Source organism: Alexandromys fortis, unplaced genomic scaffold (genome assembly GCF_014885135.2).
Source record: "Alexandromys fortis isolate MF-2015 unplaced genomic scaffold, M_Fortis_MF-2015_v1.1 scaffold_3, whole genome shotgun sequence".
NCBI classification, from domain to species: Eukaryota; Metazoa; Chordata; class Mammalia; order Rodentia; family Cricetidae; genus Alexandromys; species Alexandromys fortis.
In genome coordinates, this window is record NW_026067909.1 from 6,020,337 (window position 1) to 6,039,394 (window position 19,058).

Below are 19,058 nucleotides of genomic sequence, written 5' to 3' on the forward strand. Positions count from 1 at the left end.
AAGATGACATTGGTCTCTTTTGCCTCGGATGATAGCTGTAGCTGACATTCAGTGGTATGTGCTCCAGTGTCTTTCGTGTCCCCAGCTGAGCTTGCCATAGGAGTTGCTCGAGTTTCCCTAAGCTCTTCTGTGCTGCTTTTTGGCCACACAAGCCGTAGTCATAACCTGCCATCATGACGAAACTCACAAGGGCTAGTTAAAAAGAAAAAAAATTGAGGTAACTCCCAAAACATGGCTCCTCCCCCAGAGAAGATGATGGAGAAGATAGCAGTGGAGAAGAGGCTGTCACCCCTCCGAAGCAAAGGCAGGAAGGCTGCCCCAGCTCCAACAAAGCTAGTAGTTTCACAAACAAAAAAAGGTTAGAATTGCCGCACAAGCAAAAGCATCGGTAGCAAACCTTGTTTAGCAAAGGGAAGCTGTCACTCCAGCCAAGGTGGCTAAGAACCACAAGAGTGCCAAAGAGGACGAAAGTGACGGGGGTAAGGACGGTAAGGACGGTGACAACAATGAGACGATGGATGGTGACAAAGAGGATTCGTCTGAGCGGCCAGCTGTGAGAGCAGTGAAACCAGGGAAAGCAGCAGAGGACGGAGGATGCGGGTGAGGATGATGAGGAGAATGATGAGGAGACAGGTGATCCTGAAGACGACGCTATGGCGATCACACGGGCCAAAGGGAGAGAGTTCCTGTGAAAGCTGTTCCCATGAAAGCCAAGAGTGTGACCAGAAGGAGGATGAAGATGATGATGAGGAGGAGGAGGAGGAGGAAGACAGGAGCCTGTGAAGGCAGCAACTGGAAAACAGAAAAGAAAAGGAAATGACCAAAAAGAAGCTCCTGAAGTCAAGAAACATAAAGTGGGAGGCTGGGAACCACACCTTTCAACCTGTTCGCTGAAACCTTCATCCCAGCAAACCTGCAGCCGAATGGAAAGTTGCCACCAGTGGACTTTTTGCTAAAGCTGACCTTGCTGTTGTGGACGCCAGAACTGGTACAAATAGGAAATTCAGTTACATGGATTTTAAGTCTGCTAAAGACTGAGAAAAAGCCTTGGCGCTCACTGGTTTAAAAAAAAATGTTTGGCAATAAAATTGAAGTAGAAAAACAAAAAGAGACACTAAGAAAGCTCGAGTTGCACAAATACTTTTAGTCAAAAACCCATCTTTCAGTATCGCTAAGGATGAAGTGTTGGAAGACGCCATGGAGATCAGATTGGTCAGCAAGGGTGTTAGGATAAGTAAAAGGATCACTCCCAAGTTCAACGCAGAAGCTGATGCCAAGAGAACCTGAATCAAAGCAGCGGGCAGAGGCTGATGGGTGATCTCTTTCACTCTCCTACCCTGGAGAGAGGACAAAGGCAAGAGAGAGCTGGGAAGAAAAGCACTTGGAGTGAAACAAAACTTTGGATTGAACTTTCCTACAACAAGACAGAAGAAGCACTCTAGGAAGCATTTGAGAAAGCAACTTTTTATCAGTGTGCCCCAGCATCCAAATGACAGATCTAAAGGGCATGCATTGATAGAATGTGCTTCGTCTGAAGATGCTAAAGCTTTAAACTCCTGAAGAAAATGGAGACTGAGTACAGAACGATCAGGCTGGAATCACAAGGATCCAAAGTCAGCCATCCAAAACTCCGTGAAAGGTCTGTTGGAGGAAAGCACTGGAGAGATCTTAAGAGAATCGTTTGAGAGCTCTATTCGTACAAGAATAGCCACCAGTGAGGAGACTGGGTCTCCCAAAGGGTTTGGTTTTATAGACTCCAACAGTGAAGAAGATACAAAAGTTGCCAAGGAAGCCATAGGAGATGGTGAAATTGATGGAAACAAAGTTACCTTGCAGTGGGCCAAGCCTACAGGTAAAGGTGGCTTTAGTGGGAGAAAGGGGTGGGATTTGGTGGCAGAGGCCAGGGAGGCTTTGGAGGTAGAGGAGGCTTCTGAGTTGCCAGAGGAGGACCAGAGATGTCAAGCCACAAGCACAGAGAACAAAGTTTGAAACATTTCTTCCATTCCTGTCTTTCCCTCTTTATTTGAAAGAGTTCCTGAGGACATTGCAAGACAGTAAGTACACAGACGGCCATGTCATCTAACTTGGAATCTATGTCGATAACATCTCAAAAGAGACACCATGCTGATTTTGACTGGATATTCATATAAACGTGTTTGTTTTTATGTTTTTTTGAAACAGGGTTTTTCTGTGTAGCCCTGGCTGTCCTGGGTGTCTTACTTGTTCTATATACAGACCAGGCTGGCCTCAAACTAAGAGATTCACCTTCCTCTGTCATCCAAGTGCTAGAATTAAAGGCATGTACCACCACCACATGGCTGAGTCATTTAAACTTTTAAAGAAGAGAGATAGAGGGCTGGAGAAATGGCTTAGAGGTTAAGAGCACTGACTGCTCTTCCAGAGGTCCTGAGTTCAATTCCCAGCAACCACATGGTGGCTCACAACCATCTATAATGAAATCTGGTGCCCTCTTCTGGAATGCAAGCATACATGGAAGAAATGTTGTATACATAATAAATAAATAAATCTAAAAAAAAAGTGCAGCCTTAGTATAAGAAGTAATTGTAAGCCGGGCGATGGTGGCGCAGGCCTTTAATTCCAGCACTTGGGAGGCAGAGGCAGGCGAATCTCTGTGAGTTCGAGACCAGCCTGGTCTACAGAGCTAGTTCCAGGACAGGCTCCAAAGCCACAGAGAAACCCTGTCTCAAAAAAAAAAAAAAAAAAAGAGAGAGAGAGAGAGATAGAGCTAGCCACTATACATTTTGAATGTATAGTTTCGTGCCATGTATAAAATTATCTTCTCTTCAATGCTGATGGAAAATCCCGTGTGCCACCACCACAACACAGATGAGGAGAAAGAGGCTCTAAGACTTTCATAGGCTGGAGAGATGTCTCTGTGGGGAAAGGTGCTTGCTGCCAAGCCTGACCTGAGTTTGATCTCCAGGTCCCACAGGAGAGGAGAAAACTGGCTCCTGCACTGACTTCCACAAATACTCCGGACACACAAGACACACACACACATATCACATACCACCACACACACATACACACACACCACACACATCACCCCATATACCACACACACACACCAATACACACCACACCACATGACACCATACTACATACTAAACACAAATGCACATACCGCACACATACCACACACATATCACATGCCACCACACATACACACACACCACACATACACATGCATACACACATGCACATACCACACGCATACACACTCCACATCACACACCACCACACACCACACTCCACACATACATACATGCACATACCACACGCATACACACTCCACATCACACACCACCACACACACACACACCACACTCCACACATACACACATGCACATACCACACGCATATACACTACACATCACACACCACCACACGCACCACACACATACACACCACACACCATCATACACACACATACACATACCAGATGCACTAAATGTAATTTTAAAAAATTTAAGGTGGTTCTTGAAGGTCACTCATGACATTTTCAGTAGGGAAAAGACAGAATCAGAGTCCTCTGGACTCTAACATGGAGTAGGGATGTTTCTCACGGGGTGGAAGATGTCAGAGGGTCTGCTGGGCTCACAGAAATGCTTGGGTAAACTGTGTGCTTCTCAAGCACCAGAATGCCTGGCACAAAGATGCGGACATCCCTTTCCAGGAGTTAGGGTTAGGGTTCACAGGTACAAAGAAAGTGGGAACTTAGGAGTTTTGCATTTGTTCATAAAAATTAACATCTTTTTTTTTTTTGAGGAAACTAAAGCTCTTCAAAAACAAGACAAACTACAACAAAGCCCCGACATTTTGAGGCCACACACCACAACCTGTCTCTCACAGTCTTGGCTGTCATCTCCAAGCCCAACCATGAGCAGTCTGGCGTATTCCCAGGGCTAAAGGCCATGTCCTGCCATGCCGGAGCATCTCCCTCACAAACAGCGCCACACTAGTTCCAGGAGCTTGGCTTCCCCTGTTCCCATTCTACAGTGTGGGCCTCACATGACCACACGCCAGGGTTAGCACGGACTGGGCTATTCCATGTGTTCCTGGCAGGGAGCACAAGCCCTGTAAAGAACATTATGGACACATGGCAGAAGGGCTGGGGTGCCTCCAGCTTCCAGACATTTCTTTAGGACCCAGCGAACAGGACGGCTCACGAAGCATCCTGATCCAGGGAAAACAAGGCTAGTGTCCAGAGTTACAAAACACACTGAAACCCAACAGCTGTCCGCAATTCCATTTTAATATCAATGGGGTTCTGTCCCTCAAACTAAAGTTGGAGAATTACATGGCTTGATGGGATATTAACAATTAGCAAAATTCACATCAGGATTATAGAGCATTTTAAATATAAAAATAAGTTTTTTTAATTAAAAAGAGTATGTGAACAGCCCCGGTTATGTCCAGAACAGCCCCAAAGTCCAAAGGCAGCGAGATCTCCAGCTGTGCCTTGTGATTACACGAGTTACAAGGCTCCAAAACCCCTGGGCATCTTGATATGGAATTGGTTGACTTCTAGATGATTTCCTCTTCAGCAGAAACATTAGAAAAGAGGCTGCAATGAGCCACCACACTCTGGATGTTCCTGGCCTTCTGCAGAGGGAGTGGGATTGCCTGAGAGGCAAACAACCCCTGTAGGAAGCCCTGGCTGTCATCTGAACAGGCGGGCACCCAGGTCAGCTGGAAGGTATCTGCACTGGCTGTCGCATGGGGGTTCAAACCCAACTGGAATCTTCCTTCTTCCCATTTGCATCTTCTAATGATTCGCGGTATGGTTAAAATGGCCCTGCAATGGTGAGAGAAGATACTGTGAGTATCGATTCACCCTGTACTCATTAACAGGCTTCAGCTACATAGTCACCAACACAGAGGACACCATTTATAATAACTGGGCTAAGACAGATGAGACGGCACATGCCTGCCAGCACGTGTAAAGCTATGACAGGCACACTGCCAGCATAGGCCACATAATAACTCCCAGGCCAGTCTGGGTTTCAGAGTGAGACCCTGTCTCAAAAATAAGATAATAATAATTAATATACCAATAGGAGAGGGGGAGAGGGAGAGAGAGAGACATACACACTAGGCTAGCTCTTGCGTGCTACTTCTCAAGCACTGGGAATGCAGGGTGGGATACTGGTCCTGTCTTGTCATGACTTCTAAGGCACAACTTACAGATGTATTAACATGTACTGCACTGTAATTAAGGTAAAATATTTCTAAAGCTGCCTAGTCATAGAATATTCTTAACAAATGTTACATTCTTTATTACTTGGAGAAAAAGGATGAAATATCTTTCAGTTACCCATAAAATAAAATTTTAAATGCACTGTCAAAATACTGAATCAGGATTCAAAGTCACAGCAGTATGGCTTGATCCTCATGTGGACATCTGGAAGTAGCCCAGGATCACAATGGTCCCTAGCAGGGCCCCTCACACACCCTCCTGGAGCAGGCCTCTTTCCATATCCCCACAAAAGCTGATGGGAGAATGATATGGTTGAGGATGACAGTGGGCAGGTGCCATACTGCTGTGTAGCGGGAGTTTCCCTCAACATCCAAGAGTCTCTGTCACACTTGGCTATAGGCACTGACACAGTAGTGTGCTTTCCAGCCACAGGCTAAGGAGGGGTGGGTATTCCTGCCTTTAAGGTCCACACCAAGACGCTAATGGGTTCCCCGAGGAACTGAGGTCCCAGAATGTTGGGTGGTCAGGAAATGAGGGGATGACAATCCAGTCAAGGCTTTTCTCCATCCTCCAGAAAGCAAGTGCTGCCAATGGGAAAGACTCAGACATTGCTTGGAGAAGACTGGGAGGTGGCCATGGACCCATTTTATACCAATGGCTCATGGCTCACCCGGGCCATGAGAACAAAGTGCGATGAAAGTCAGGACTGCACATGTGTCTATCTTAGGATGCAGAAGACATCCCAGGCAGTGAGAACGATGTTGAGGTCAGAATGTTCTAGAACCAGAAACAGGAGCCTGGTGCGCATGTGGCACACAGGCAAGACTGGATGATCTGTCTAGAAGGTCAAGCTCATTGAGGTCATGAGGACACTATAAATCATGATGGGGAAAGGTAGAGAGTTCACTCAAGAACACATAAAAGCATGTGTGAGGACATGAAAACATGAGAACGTGACATAAAGAATATATACAAACATATAACATGCAAAATTATAGAAGATCATATAAACAAGGTCATTGAAGAATATAAGAACATATATCATCATAGAAGATAGTCATAAGCACAAACAATAACATACAATATCATAGAAAAACATCTAAAGAACATCATAGAATATACAGGATCATAAAAAAACAAAAAATAACAGCACAGAATATATATAAGATCATAGAACATCATATATGATCATAAAAGAACATATAAGAACACACAAGAGCATCATATACGCACATACAAGATCATAGATGAATATATAAAAACATACACAAACATGAAATCATATAACATGGAATAATGACATATAAAAAACATATAAGATCATAGGAGAACATCTAAGATTATACAAACACATACAAGACCATAAAAGAATATCCTATAAGAATATCCAGGTTCATAGACAATCATATGAGAATAAACAAGATTATAGAACATACAGGCCGTGTTCCCATGGTCCTGTACACACTGAAGACAGGCTGCAGGCAGAATGCATAGACTCAGGGACCAAGACAGGTCATCAATGTGAGCACAGTGACCCGCAGGCTTCAGAACTGTCCATTCAGACTTCCCTCATGCCATCCCTAATCCCCACCTATGAGCTCACTCCTGATTTCTTTTTCCCTTTTTTAAATACTGTTGTTTATGGAAACACGGTTTCATATAAATTATTCTGGCCTCCAGCTCCACATGTAGCCAAGGCTGTCCTTAAACTCCTGGGCCTTCTGCCTCTAAACTCCAAGTGCTACAATTACAGGTAGGTGTCACCATGTCCAGTTTTGCCTCCTGAGTTTCCACATTTGTCCCAGCTTTTCAGTGTCTTTCAGGTCACATGGCCTGATCTGCACAGGGACAGTCTAGGGTGGGGACTGGCTGAAGCCCTGAGATTCCGAGACTCACAAATAACATACACACAACACCAGGGGCATGTCTGATAGGGGGATGCTCTGCTCCCTGGGTCCTAGCTTTGGTGAAGTCAAGGGCTTTAAGCAGGGTTTGCTGTGTCTTGGCAGTGCGTCTTACCACAAAGAAACAGGAAGCCTGCTGCTGTGGACTGTTACTTTAACTACGTAAGGATGCGTTCTATTTCTTATGCAGCATTTGTCAAACTAGGTAAAGATGTGTTGCTTTGCCTGCCTAAGGCCAGTGACTGGGCTAACGAAAACCTGAACGGCCAATAGGCAGTAGAGAGAAAGGCAGGGGTGGCAGGCAAAAAGAGTGAGGAAGAGGAGGAGGAGTGCAGGTTCAACAGAGGAGAGGGAGAGAACGTGGGAGATAAGAGGAGACATCTAGGGCCAGTCGGTCGCCCGCCAGCCAGGCATGGAGGAAGCACTGAAAGTGGGACACACAGAGAGAAAGGTAAAAAGCCCCGAGGCAAATGTAGATGAACAGAAACAGGTTAAGTTATAAGAGCTAGCGGGACAAGCACAAGATAAGGATGAGCATTTGTAACTAATACTCAGTTGTCATGTCATGATTTGGGAGCTGGCCGGTGGCCCAAAAGAAACCCTGCTACAGCCTATTTCTGTTGCTAAGACTTACATAGGGAATCTAAAGCAACAGTGAAAAATAAACCAAAATTCCAGTCTATTCTCACTAAGCAAGCAAGAAAGATAGTTTTGGAGGATATTTATTTTGTATGTGCACATATGTGCAAGCCATGATGTGTATGTGGCAGTCTGAGGACAGCTTTGGGGAGCAGGTTCTCTCCACACATTTATGTGGGTCTTGAGATGAACTCCGGTCAGCAGAACTGACAGCTGGCTCCTTTACCTGTTGAACCATCTCAAGGGCCTCACGTTCTTATTTGCTTCTAGTATTGGGATAGAAATGGACCCGTGCCCAGGGGTTTCCAGCTGTACTCACTGCCGGGCGCCTTCCTAGTGCTTCCTCGGGGACAGAATCTATCCATCAAGAATTCTAGTTCCAACAAAACAACTTTTGAAACTGACTTAGAAATTAAGACATTCTTAGAGAAGCCAACATAGAAAATCCCCTGCAGGATGCCTATTGAAATACTGGCATCCACAAAGGATGATGACAGTAACCACCTGCACAATTAAGAACATGGATGGGGCTTCTTTTTCTAAATTACTGTTAGTGAATATGACCCTATGGTTTTGCATATTTGTCTACTCCGCCATCTTGCTTAGTAGTTTATCTGCAGGCTTTCTTGGATATTTTATGTAGACAGATTATGTATATAATCCGAAAACAACAACAATGCAAGTGTTTCTGTCTTTCCTTCCCAATTCTTCTACTCATTGTTTCTTTGTTCTTGTCTTACTATACTGGCTGGAAACTCTAGTACACTGAGCAAGAACAGGCACAGCAAGAGTCCTTGTCTTCCTCCTCAACAATGGAAACAATTCCATGAAGTATAGTGTTCAGTTTCTAGCAGGATAAACTCTGATGGTGGTTTGCTAAATAAGTTATCAGTTTGGTTTTGGTTATTTGATGTGTGTGTGTGTGTGTGTGTGTGTGTGTGTGTGTGTTTAAGCCAGAGTCTTGCTATATTGTTCTGGCTGGCCTGGAACTCCTATGCAGCCAGGATCTCTAATTCACCACCATCCTCCTGGCTCAGCCTACCTAGCACAATGGAGTAAAGGAATGAGCTTTCATATACAGCTCTGAAATTACTATAAACAGGACCTGGATCTAATAGGAGAATGTAATGAGCACTTTTTTTTTTCATTTTTCGAATGTTAAATCATCCAAGTGTTCTTTCACACCGGGCATTGTGAACCAAAGGCACAACAACAAAACTACCTGGAATGGTAGCTTTCTGATAACTTTCTTGGTTTTTGCCACTGTTCTAGCCCGTGTGTGTTCCCTTCCAGAATCAACGCTGGTGACCAAGTATCAGCAGCCACTTGCTCAGAAGCTGCAGGCTCCTGCTGAACTCAGCAAAGTCGTCACTGTAGGGGAGCAGTGTTCAGGCTCTACATATCTGGGCTGAAAAGGCTAGGACATTTTCTGCACACACTATCAGCATCCACACATGGACCAAATGAGAAGGTTTTGCCATCTTTCCTCTGAGTCTCACTCCCAGGGAGAAGACTTCACCATTTTCTCTATGGCTCTAAGGCTCTAGGATCCTTGACATCCCCTGACATCCCTGAGTGAATGGCAATAACACATTCACTCAGGGCTCCCTTAGAACTGAGGGTTGATGAGAGGGCTTCCTCTGCACCCCACATTTCATGGACCTTGCTTATAATCTCCCACCCTTCCTGGACCTGCCTTATAACCCACATCCTTCATGATCTACATTATAATCCCCAACCCCTCACAGATCCTCTTCTCTTTATTCTGCAGCTCCTGCAGCCTCATTGTGGCTCACTTAATTGGTCTCAGTCGACAAAGAGTGTTCCCATGGACAAGCTGACTACAGAGAAGTCAGCTGTTCATCGGCAGGCCGGCATGAGGTCATTTGTGGAACAAAAGGGAATCTGCTGCTAACGGTCCTCAACCATTCTGTCTGGGTGTGCAAGACAGGGCAGGGCAGAGCAGGGAAGGCAGGAGCCTGACAACTGTGCACCACAGAAGCACACTATTCCCACACTCATTCCAGTCCCTGAAAGTAGCTGATAAGAGGCTGAGAGAGGATGGTCTGGAGATATATATATATATATATATATATATATATATATATATATATATATATAAAACACAAGGTGAACTGTGACGATTATAATAGGGAAATTGTCAGCAATTGTTCAGGTCTATAATCCTAGCACTCAGAGGCTGAGGTCAGTCCAGGCTACCAGATAAGGTCAAGGCCAGCTCATGCTCTATAATAAGACTATGGCAAGGAGACAAAAGAGAGAACCCACGCCAGCACAACTGAGCTGGAAACCACTGTAAGAATGAACTAGAATGGATCAGATGGAAAGACTGAAGCGCAGACGTACAGAGCGAGACTGAGGACATAACTGAGAAAAGGTCCACGCATCCATGAGAAACAACCCAGTGACTAAAGCATGACGGAAGACTGGGAGACGGCATAACAGATAAAGCACTAGCATGTATGCATGAGGACCTCAGTTCCAATCCCCAGAATCCATGGAAAAGACGAGCAGTCGTGATAGCCCACTGGTTACCCTTGTACGTGGGAGGCAGAGATAGGGGATCCCTGAGGCAAGATGGATAGCTAGACTACCCAGAATTAGTGAGCTCCAGTTACAGGGGGAGACCTTGCCTCACTAAATTAGTGGAAAATTATCAAGGAAAACACTCAGTGTCAAGTTTGGGCTTACTACACACACACACACACACATGTGCCATACTCATGCAAGCACACAACACATATGTATAAATACATACACATGCAAATAAACAAAAGCCAGTTGAAGTGCAAGGAACTCATGCTCCACAGAGACAGCTCTGCCTAGGATTCAGAGCAGGAAGCATCAGTGAGATCAGCAGACTACAGTCAGAAACATACAGGAGGCTCAGTTCACACAGCAGCTGTGGGGAAAAGCCACCAGGCAAGCTGAGAGGCACACCTGGATGGGGCTGCTGTTAGGGATACCATGAGAACCACACTGACATAGACTCTGCAGCCCTCAGAGGCAGGGGAGTCATCGGAGTCAGGCTGGGAGTGTGAGCTGGCAGGAAAGCCCTCCTGTGCATGTGGCCAAGCGGCTCTGAAGAAGCCTGAGTGTAATAAAGTCCTCTGAAGTTTGCAGTCGCTGCCCGTCAGTGATTTGCCGCTAAGTAGTGCTCCCTGGGATCCTGCATCTCTAAAAACACTATTTGCTTTTTATTTAACACTGAACCTTTTGATGTTTTAGAATATAAAAATAGTAAGTGTCTTATTATTTTAAAAGCTTAGGAGAGAAACTAGCCGTATTATTAGGAAAAGAAGATATACGCAGCATAGTCTGTTCAAATATCAAGAGGTGTGACTTTTCAAATTCACATTTCAATCTTTATTTACATAAGACTTTTAGAAATAGTGGGTGTAAATATTAAACCGCCCAAGCCTGGGTAAAATTTTATTGAGAATAACTACAAATAAAGGGAAACTGATTTTTTAAAGTCAGTTTCTGAAATTTAGATGAAAAGAATATTGAGCATTAACCAAAAAAATGATATTTACATATCAATGTAGGTTTTTTGCTCATAGATTCATTTCCTATGAAACTAAAGGAGGCAAGCTTGGGGAATTACAAAGGAAGGGAAAACCCTAAGCAAACAGGTACTGTTGTTCAAACAGAATATTAGCCAAAATGATCCAATCAGGCGCTTGAGCTAATTCTTTTTTTTTTTTTCTCCCTTTAAGCCATTCATGCCAGAACACAACCTCTCAAAGTGTAAGGAATTCATGCTACTTCCAAATGTGCCTCCGATAGACAGGAGGGGTTGAAAGCTATATCCCAAGGATATGGGGTTGGGGCACGAAAGAACCAGTCAGTCACAACCGGAGAGGTCATTTGACTACAATGGGGCCACAATTCTCAAAAAGTATGACTTAGCTGTATCCTCGGGTATCTGGCAGTCATGGGAATCAACCTGAATACACTGAACTCAGATGAAGGCATTCTGAATGTGAGCACTGTTCAGAAATACAGCACACATCTGACAGTAACTTTGCAGACCGAGAATAGAGTGGCAAAGCACACTCCCCTGGAGGAGGCACGACACTGACGCTGGCTTTTGTATGGGTCTGATGACTTCAGCTACTCAGGTTGGAGCGGATGGCAGCTGCCAGAGCATCAGGTCTGTCTAAGACAGTCAGTGCCTGCCACTGCAGAACCCAGCAGCCAGTCCTGTGTCAGCTGGAGATGCGTGTAAGTTACGGACTCAATCTTTTGCTCATTGGGAACAGCAATTCACTTCTCTGAAGATCTTTGGGGGGCAATCTCCGACACTCAGACTGAGGCACACGCTCATCCGCCCGGTTTCTATGCGGAATTTAAATACAGGTCTATTTTATTACAATATTGAGAGTTCAAATTTAAAATAAAAAACCCAAGAATTATAGAGGTTATCAAAAACATATTAACTTGTTCTTAGAGTAAGTTCAAAATTAATAACAAAGGCATTATTATGCTAATATATGCTTTATGATATTCCGCCCTACAGTGGAGGCTGAAAATTGGCTGGCGGTCTTAGGCCTCCCTTTATTTTGAACTGATGGTGTGAGCACTGTGTTTCCTTTAGAAATCTACAATTTATGTAAAGTTTATGGAAACACACTAGAAAAGTTTAAACACATGAGGAAAACCCAATACTGACTCCTGATGAGATAATTTAAATAAGGCCACGCTTCTTCCCTACGACGACCTTCAAGGTCTGTCCTTTAGACAAGCAGAGGGCCAACTTCTTTTCCTCGAGGCCACATCTACGCACAGCACCTTCACACATGCGCGCGCACACAAATACTGCTTCTTAGTGGGGGTTTTATATTTCTTTGTGATTTCTAGTTCTAAATTTGAAGCTGGGACATTTTTTTTTTACTTCAACAGAATGCTAAAAAAAATTCAAATCAGCCTTCAGTTTTATTCACGTATCTCATTCCTTATATATACGATTGCAGATTTTATTAACTGTTCTACAGATCTGATGTTGAAGAACGCTATCATTTCTGTCTCAGTGAGATCACACTTACAGACTCCCCCGCAATACATCTCAGGCAAGGCTGGGCTGAGCTCCTTCCGCCGTTCTGCAGACTCTATTAAACAAAACAGACATACGTGCATCAGCACAGGGAAACCATGGTTTTATTAAACGAATTCTATGGGCTTGCAGTGGGTTTGGTGGCAAGAGGAAGCACATACCACTGAGCTCGGCCTCTCCTGGCCACACTCTGGTCGCGGTGCAGGTGGGCCTTGTGGCCGTGGCTCCTGGTCGTCTGTGCTCCAGGACAGCAGGGCACAGGTGCTTACCATGTGGCTGCTGTACTCATGGCCACCAGCTTCTGACCTCCTGCATGCCCGTTTCTAAAACACAAAATCTCACTTCAGATGACAACATATAACACTCTGCCTGAATTTATTTTCAGAAAACTTCGGCTCCCAACATAGACCCCTGTGGAGCGGGAAAGTCTTATAGAACGTGTGGGGATGACTTTCAGAACTAACAGCCATCACTTACCTTAACCTTGTTAGTTCAAGAGCTGCCTGTAGTTACCCGGCTTGATAGATTTAAAATAGTCATTTTAAACAATTTTGGCTGAAATTCCTGTAATAAACTATTGTGGCTGGTTTATTGAAAATGTACCAAACCTATAAATTCTGTTCAAGGAACTACTTATATGCTTCAACACATCTTCCTTAGCATCGAGTTGCATTCTTTCTTAACACAGTATGCATGGCTCACTTGTGAATAATTCTCTTACTGGCATGGAAGAACAAATTACTTTTATTGATCTCAGAGTCTGCACACACAGCCCGTAACCAGGTAATGGGGGAAAGTTAACATTTGGCTTCTACATCCACATGAGCTAAAGAAGGTTAATTACGAAATAGTCCTTCAATACTTCAGAAGAAAGTAATGTCCTAATGCCCCAAGGGACATTCCTAGAGCCGTCCTGTCCTGGACAAGAGTCAGGAAGAATTCTGTAAACACTCACCCATCTACCCTCAGCCCAGGGCCAGCATGTCCCTCTGGTGGCCACCCAGATGGGCCTGCTTCTGAACACCTGCCAAGCCAGGAAACATTTGCTGCATGGCTCCAGCTGCATGGCTCCAACTGCATGGCTCTAATTGCATGGCTCCAGCTGCATGGCTCTAATTGCATGGCTCCAACTGCATGGCTCTAATTGCATGGCTCCAGCTGCATGGCTCCAGCTGCATGGCTCCAACTGCATGGCTCTAACTGCATCTACACTCAGGTGTAAATCACTGTCCTTGCCAAGTCAGTTTCCCCACCTATGTTTGTTATCTAGGGTGTCATTGATTTAATAATTCCTAATTTGCTCTTAAAGTTTATTTATTCATTGAAAGTTTCAAATATATAGTATGTTTTAATCATCACCATCTTTATCAATTATTTTTCTTTTTCTGTGATAAAACACGGACCAAGGTAACTCACAGAAGACTTTATTTGGGGCCCGGCAGTGGTGGCGCATGCCTTTAATCCCAGCACTTGGGAGGCAGAGGCAGGTGGATCACTGTGACTTCAAGGTCAGCCTGGTCTACAAGGGCTAGTTCCATGACAGGTTCCAAAGCTACAGAGAAACCCTGTCTCAAAAAAACAACAGAAGACTTTATTTGGGCTTTTACAATTCCAGGGGGTGAGAGGCCAAAAGGATGGTGGTAAGAGCCAGAAACTTAAGAGTACACATTTTTTTTTTCAAGACAGGGTGGGGTCTAATGTCAAACTCACAGAGATCCACCTGCTTCTGCCTCCTAAGTGCTAGAATCAAAGATATGCACCATCATACCCAGATTCTACATTGTTTACCACGAGCATAAACCTTAAAATGATGTGTCTTTAAATTCTCAAAGCCTGTTCCCCAGGGACACACCTCCTACAGCAAGGCCATTCTTTCCATCCTTCCCAAGGAGTTCTGCCAGCTGAGGACCAGGTATTCAAACTTAGGAGCCTCCAGGGAGCACTTCTCATTCTAACTTCACATCCCTCTGCTTGGCCCCCATAAGCCTGTGGTCATATTATAATGCAAAACGCATTTAGTTCCCATAGGCTTTCAGTCCCAACCCTGTTTAAAAGTCCAATGTCTCTTCTGAGACTAAAGACAAGCTCCTAACTGTAACCCCCTGTAAAATTAAAAAGCGAATGAGATACTTCCAGCATACAGGGGCACAGACTAGACATTACCATTCCCAAAGGGGGGAATATGGACCTAGTCGAACACAAGACAGAAACCCAGCAGGGCAATCTCCAAGTGCTCTAGTTACATGCCTGGTGTTAAAGGGCTTTGATAGCACGACCCCTCCAGCTTTGCTGTCCGGAGCACCAGCTCTCATCCTCCCACCACTCCTCCCACCAAAATCCTTCTTCTTTCCATGAAGTCTCCCGCCAGTTTCCAGGTCTTTGAGGGTATATGTGTGCACATTTTCATTTGATTTATTTAGGGTTGTTTGCATGCGCATGGGTAGGAAGTTATTTACTGGTGCATAGACTACTTGTCAGTGGGTACACCACTGACAAAAACGACACCTCGCCCCCAACTCCTACAGCCACCATTAACTGCCAATAGTCCCGTCAGAGAGTCGGGGTTGTTGAAACCTAGTGGGTTTATTCAACGAGGAGACATTTCTCCATGGGTACCTGGGATTAAGTACTGGATTTACCACGGGCATTTCCAGAAACTAACCTAGTCCAGAAAACCCTCATAAGTGTGCCTGAAGGTTTGTCTGATTCCACATCCTGTCAAATTGACAATCAACACTAACCATCAAGTACCAAGGCAAAAAGTCAAAACAGGAAGAGACATGGCCTCTCCCATCATATTAAGGAAATCATAGTATGACCAGGACAACGTCTGCAGAAAAGAAAGACAGGCTCGACACCAGGAAATCCATGAGCACCATCGGTGTTAGTTTTCATGAGGAAACAGTAACACGATTATCTCCAGAGAGACTCAAACTAGTTTGAAATGTAAACATCATTCAGGACAAATCAAAAACAAACAAAGAACACTAAACTAAAACAGGAAGCAAATGCGTTGGGTTTTCCTTTTCGTGTTAATCGACGTTTTATTGATGCGCCTGTGTGAGTTCTACTGCGCCGCATACTTGCAGCAGCCCAGAGACCCCTGACGGTGGCAGCACAGGCAGCCAGGAGCTGCTGAGAGGAAGGTTAGAGGCATGCACCACCACACCTGCTGGCTCAGAGAACTTAACATGCTTTTTTGCAGTGGGAGAAGGATGTTTGTTTTTTTAAATGAAGTCTTGTTGGCTAGCCTTGAACTTGCTATGTAGCCATGGATGACTTTGAACTGATCTTCCTGCCTCTGCCCCAGCAGTGCTGAGGATACAGATAAGTGCCCCATGCCAGCTCAGAACACTCTTCAGGGCACAAACTACAGAAGAACTAATTCTAAAGGTCTCCTATTCTTAGATAAGATGATTTGAGACTACAAAGACGAGAGTTCTCTCTCCCTAAGTTAAATTTGAAAATTCTACTTAACCCCAGCAAAAATACTAACAAGCTATTAATATTTCATGAGTAACACGAATAGCTACTAAAGAGCACATGGGGGGTGGAGGTCAGAAGCACACTGGGAAGGAAAACACTCTGGACACTAAAACACACCATGACTGTATAATGATAATGGGTGGGGACTTGTGCAAAAAACTGGCAAGTAAACAATGACAGCCTTGGTAAGAAATTACCAACAGTGCAAGAGGGGCACTACTGTCTTGAGGGTAACCAACAACTGTTTAATTAGACTAAGGCCTACTCAATAGGAGAGGGTTCATTTTGGTACCGTAAACCTAGCCAGCTACTTGGCTAGAGAGGATATTTAAGAGTATTTTAAATGGCCTAGCATAACCTCTGGTCATGTTTCTGGATTTGAAATGTCCCAAATTATGAAAATGTTTTACAAGTAAACATAATTCTCTCAATATAAAAACTCTTCTTGAATCACATAGTTGCACAACGCACAGCACAGGAAACAAACGTAGGCTGACTTATTCCGTGAATCTGTTTCCAGCCTGTGTCCCGAGTGGACCCTCAGCCTAGAAGTGCTGGCCTTTCTGTACTTATCCCCTAAAGGACAGCTGTGGAATCCCCACAACTTCATTAAACTGATCAGTGATGGCCAGAGTTGCCTTTCAACCATGAGTCCACACTGACCTGTCCAGCAGGACACAGTAGACCCACTGTGATGTACGTGGTCCCGCCCCACGGCTCTCCAATCCTTCTACTTCGAGCATGCAACCCCTTGCCAAGACACCAGGAAAGCACACTAATTCTTGCTTTCTGCAAGCTTGGAGAACAAAGCAATGTTTATCTCTCCTTAAATTCTAACCTACGTATCAGAAAGTCTTAAGTCCTTTTAGTTGTTTTGCTCAAATGTTTTCCCGGGGGCGGGAGGGGGGATTCTTTTTATCTGCCTCTGTTTTCACTGATGCCCCCAAAAGGAATAAATAAATCCAGCAACTATACATTCATTTCAAAAAAAAAAAAAAGGCAAATAGACCAATTCCACAGAGTTCAAAGTCCAGAAAACTCTCCAAATTGTATGGATAGTTATCACCCAAATCACTGGGTTATAAATGGGCTCTTCAAAAATTCATTTATTTTATGCATATGAGTGGGGGTTTTTTCTGCATATATGTGCACCATTTGTGTCCCTAGTGCCTGGAGAGTTCAAAGAAAGCTTCAAATCCCCTGAAACTAGAGTTACGATGGGTGACAGGAACTGAATCTGGGTCCTCTGCAAGAACAAGGGCCTTAATCACTGAGCCAGCTGTCAAGCCACCGCCTTCATCTTAACGACAAGATTTTGCTATGCATCCTCTGCCGGCCCAAACTCAGAGCAATCCTCCTGCTTTAGCCTCTAAGTAACGGGCTATAGATAAATGCCAACACACCTGATTACAATGTAAGTTATCTGGGTAACTGGGCAGTAATTGGAAAAAGAAAAAACACTAACAAAACCTTTATCTCCTTCCTCTCCCCCCCCCCTCCTCTCGGTTTTGGTATTTTAAGACAGGATCTCACTATGTACATCTTGCTGTCCTGGAACTCACCAAATAGATCAGGCTGGCCTCCAACTCACTTAGACCTACCAGCCTCTGCCTCCCAAGTGATGGTATTAAAAGGTGTGCAACTACTACACCTGACTTTGATGTCATATTTACAAATAAACTAATGGGGCTAGAGAGATTATTGGCTAAGAGCACTGGATGCTCTTCCAGAGGAGCCAAGTTCAATTCCTAGCACCCACAAGGCAGTTCACCACCATGTGCAGCTCCAGGGGATCCTACACCCTCTTCTCACCTCTGTATCAGATAACACAGGGTGTACATACATACATACATATACACAGGCTAGGAAAATAGCAAACATAAAAACACCCGAGTGACTAGCTCCATAACCACAGTAAAGGGAAGTATTTTCTAACTGAAACTCAAACCAGAAGGCAAAAAAAGCAACACTGATACATCTGACTACATATAAACAAGAAGATCTTTAGAACAAAGCAAAACAAGCCTACAATTGGGTCACAAAGCCCTGTCAGCCCGGCAGTAGGAGGCCGAGGCAGGAGGCTCAACCGGAGTTCAACTCAGAGTACAGCCTGTGCTACAGACTAAGACTGTGTCTCAAAAACTTAAAACAAGGGATGGGGAGATGGCTCAGCAGTTTAGACCACTGTCTGCTCTTCCAGAGGACCTGGGCTTCAGTTCCAGTGGCTCCAACGCTCTCTTCTGACCTCTACAGGCACCACAGAGACATGGAGGCAAACCACCCATACACAAAATGAAAATTAATAGCTCAGAAGGAAAAAAAAAGATTAAAGGAAGTCTTTCCAAGAAGTTAAAGATACCTGAAAAAAAAAAAAGAAGAAAATATCTGGAGCATGTGCTACAAAGGCTCGTGACCCCCATATGGGAAGCTTGTAAAAGCTGAGGAGCAAGCTGTGCATGCACAGTGCTGTACACCTGCAATCCCAGCTGCTGGGAGGGAGAGGCAGGCGGGTCAGGAGTCAAGGTGGGCTTAGCCTGCATTAGAGGAGGCATACTGCAAAAATCCAAAAGCCATGAAAAAAGCAAAAATTAGTGGTACCACCTCCATGAACAACAGACAGATGCTGTTGAGAAGCCATCACACATCAGTTGTGACAGAGTGCTCGGTTAAATACACCCATTTCAGCGACTTCTTTGTCAAGCTTATTAGATGACAAAATGCCTGGAGCGTT

The 19,058-nt window shown here is 44.5% G+C and overlaps 1 protein-coding gene and 1 pseudogene across 1 annotated transcript in view; one reads left to right on the forward strand and one right to left on the reverse strand.

Annotated features, from left to right (window-relative positions):
• LOC126498559 (nucleolin-like) overlaps nt 1-2,083 on the forward strand; it is a 42,179-nt pseudogene extending 40,096 nt beyond the window's left edge.
• A 2,175-nt stretch (nt 2,084-4,258) lies between these two features.
• Nucleotides 4,259-19,058, reverse strand: part of CUNH10orf143 (chromosome unknown C10orf143 homolog) — a 32,036-nt gene continuing 17,236 nt past the window's right edge. The window contains exons 2-4 of the mRNA XM_050137657.1: nt 13,003-13,164; nt 12,834-12,896; nt 4,259-4,819 (exon numbers count right to left, since the gene is read on the reverse strand). Coding sequence (XP_049993614.1) covers nt 4,790-4,819; nt 12,834-12,896; nt 13,003-13,164 — 255 coding nt within the window. The 3' untranslated portion in view covers nt 4,259-4,789. The remainder of the gene's footprint in view (nt 4,820-12,833; nt 12,897-13,002; nt 13,165-19,058) is intronic.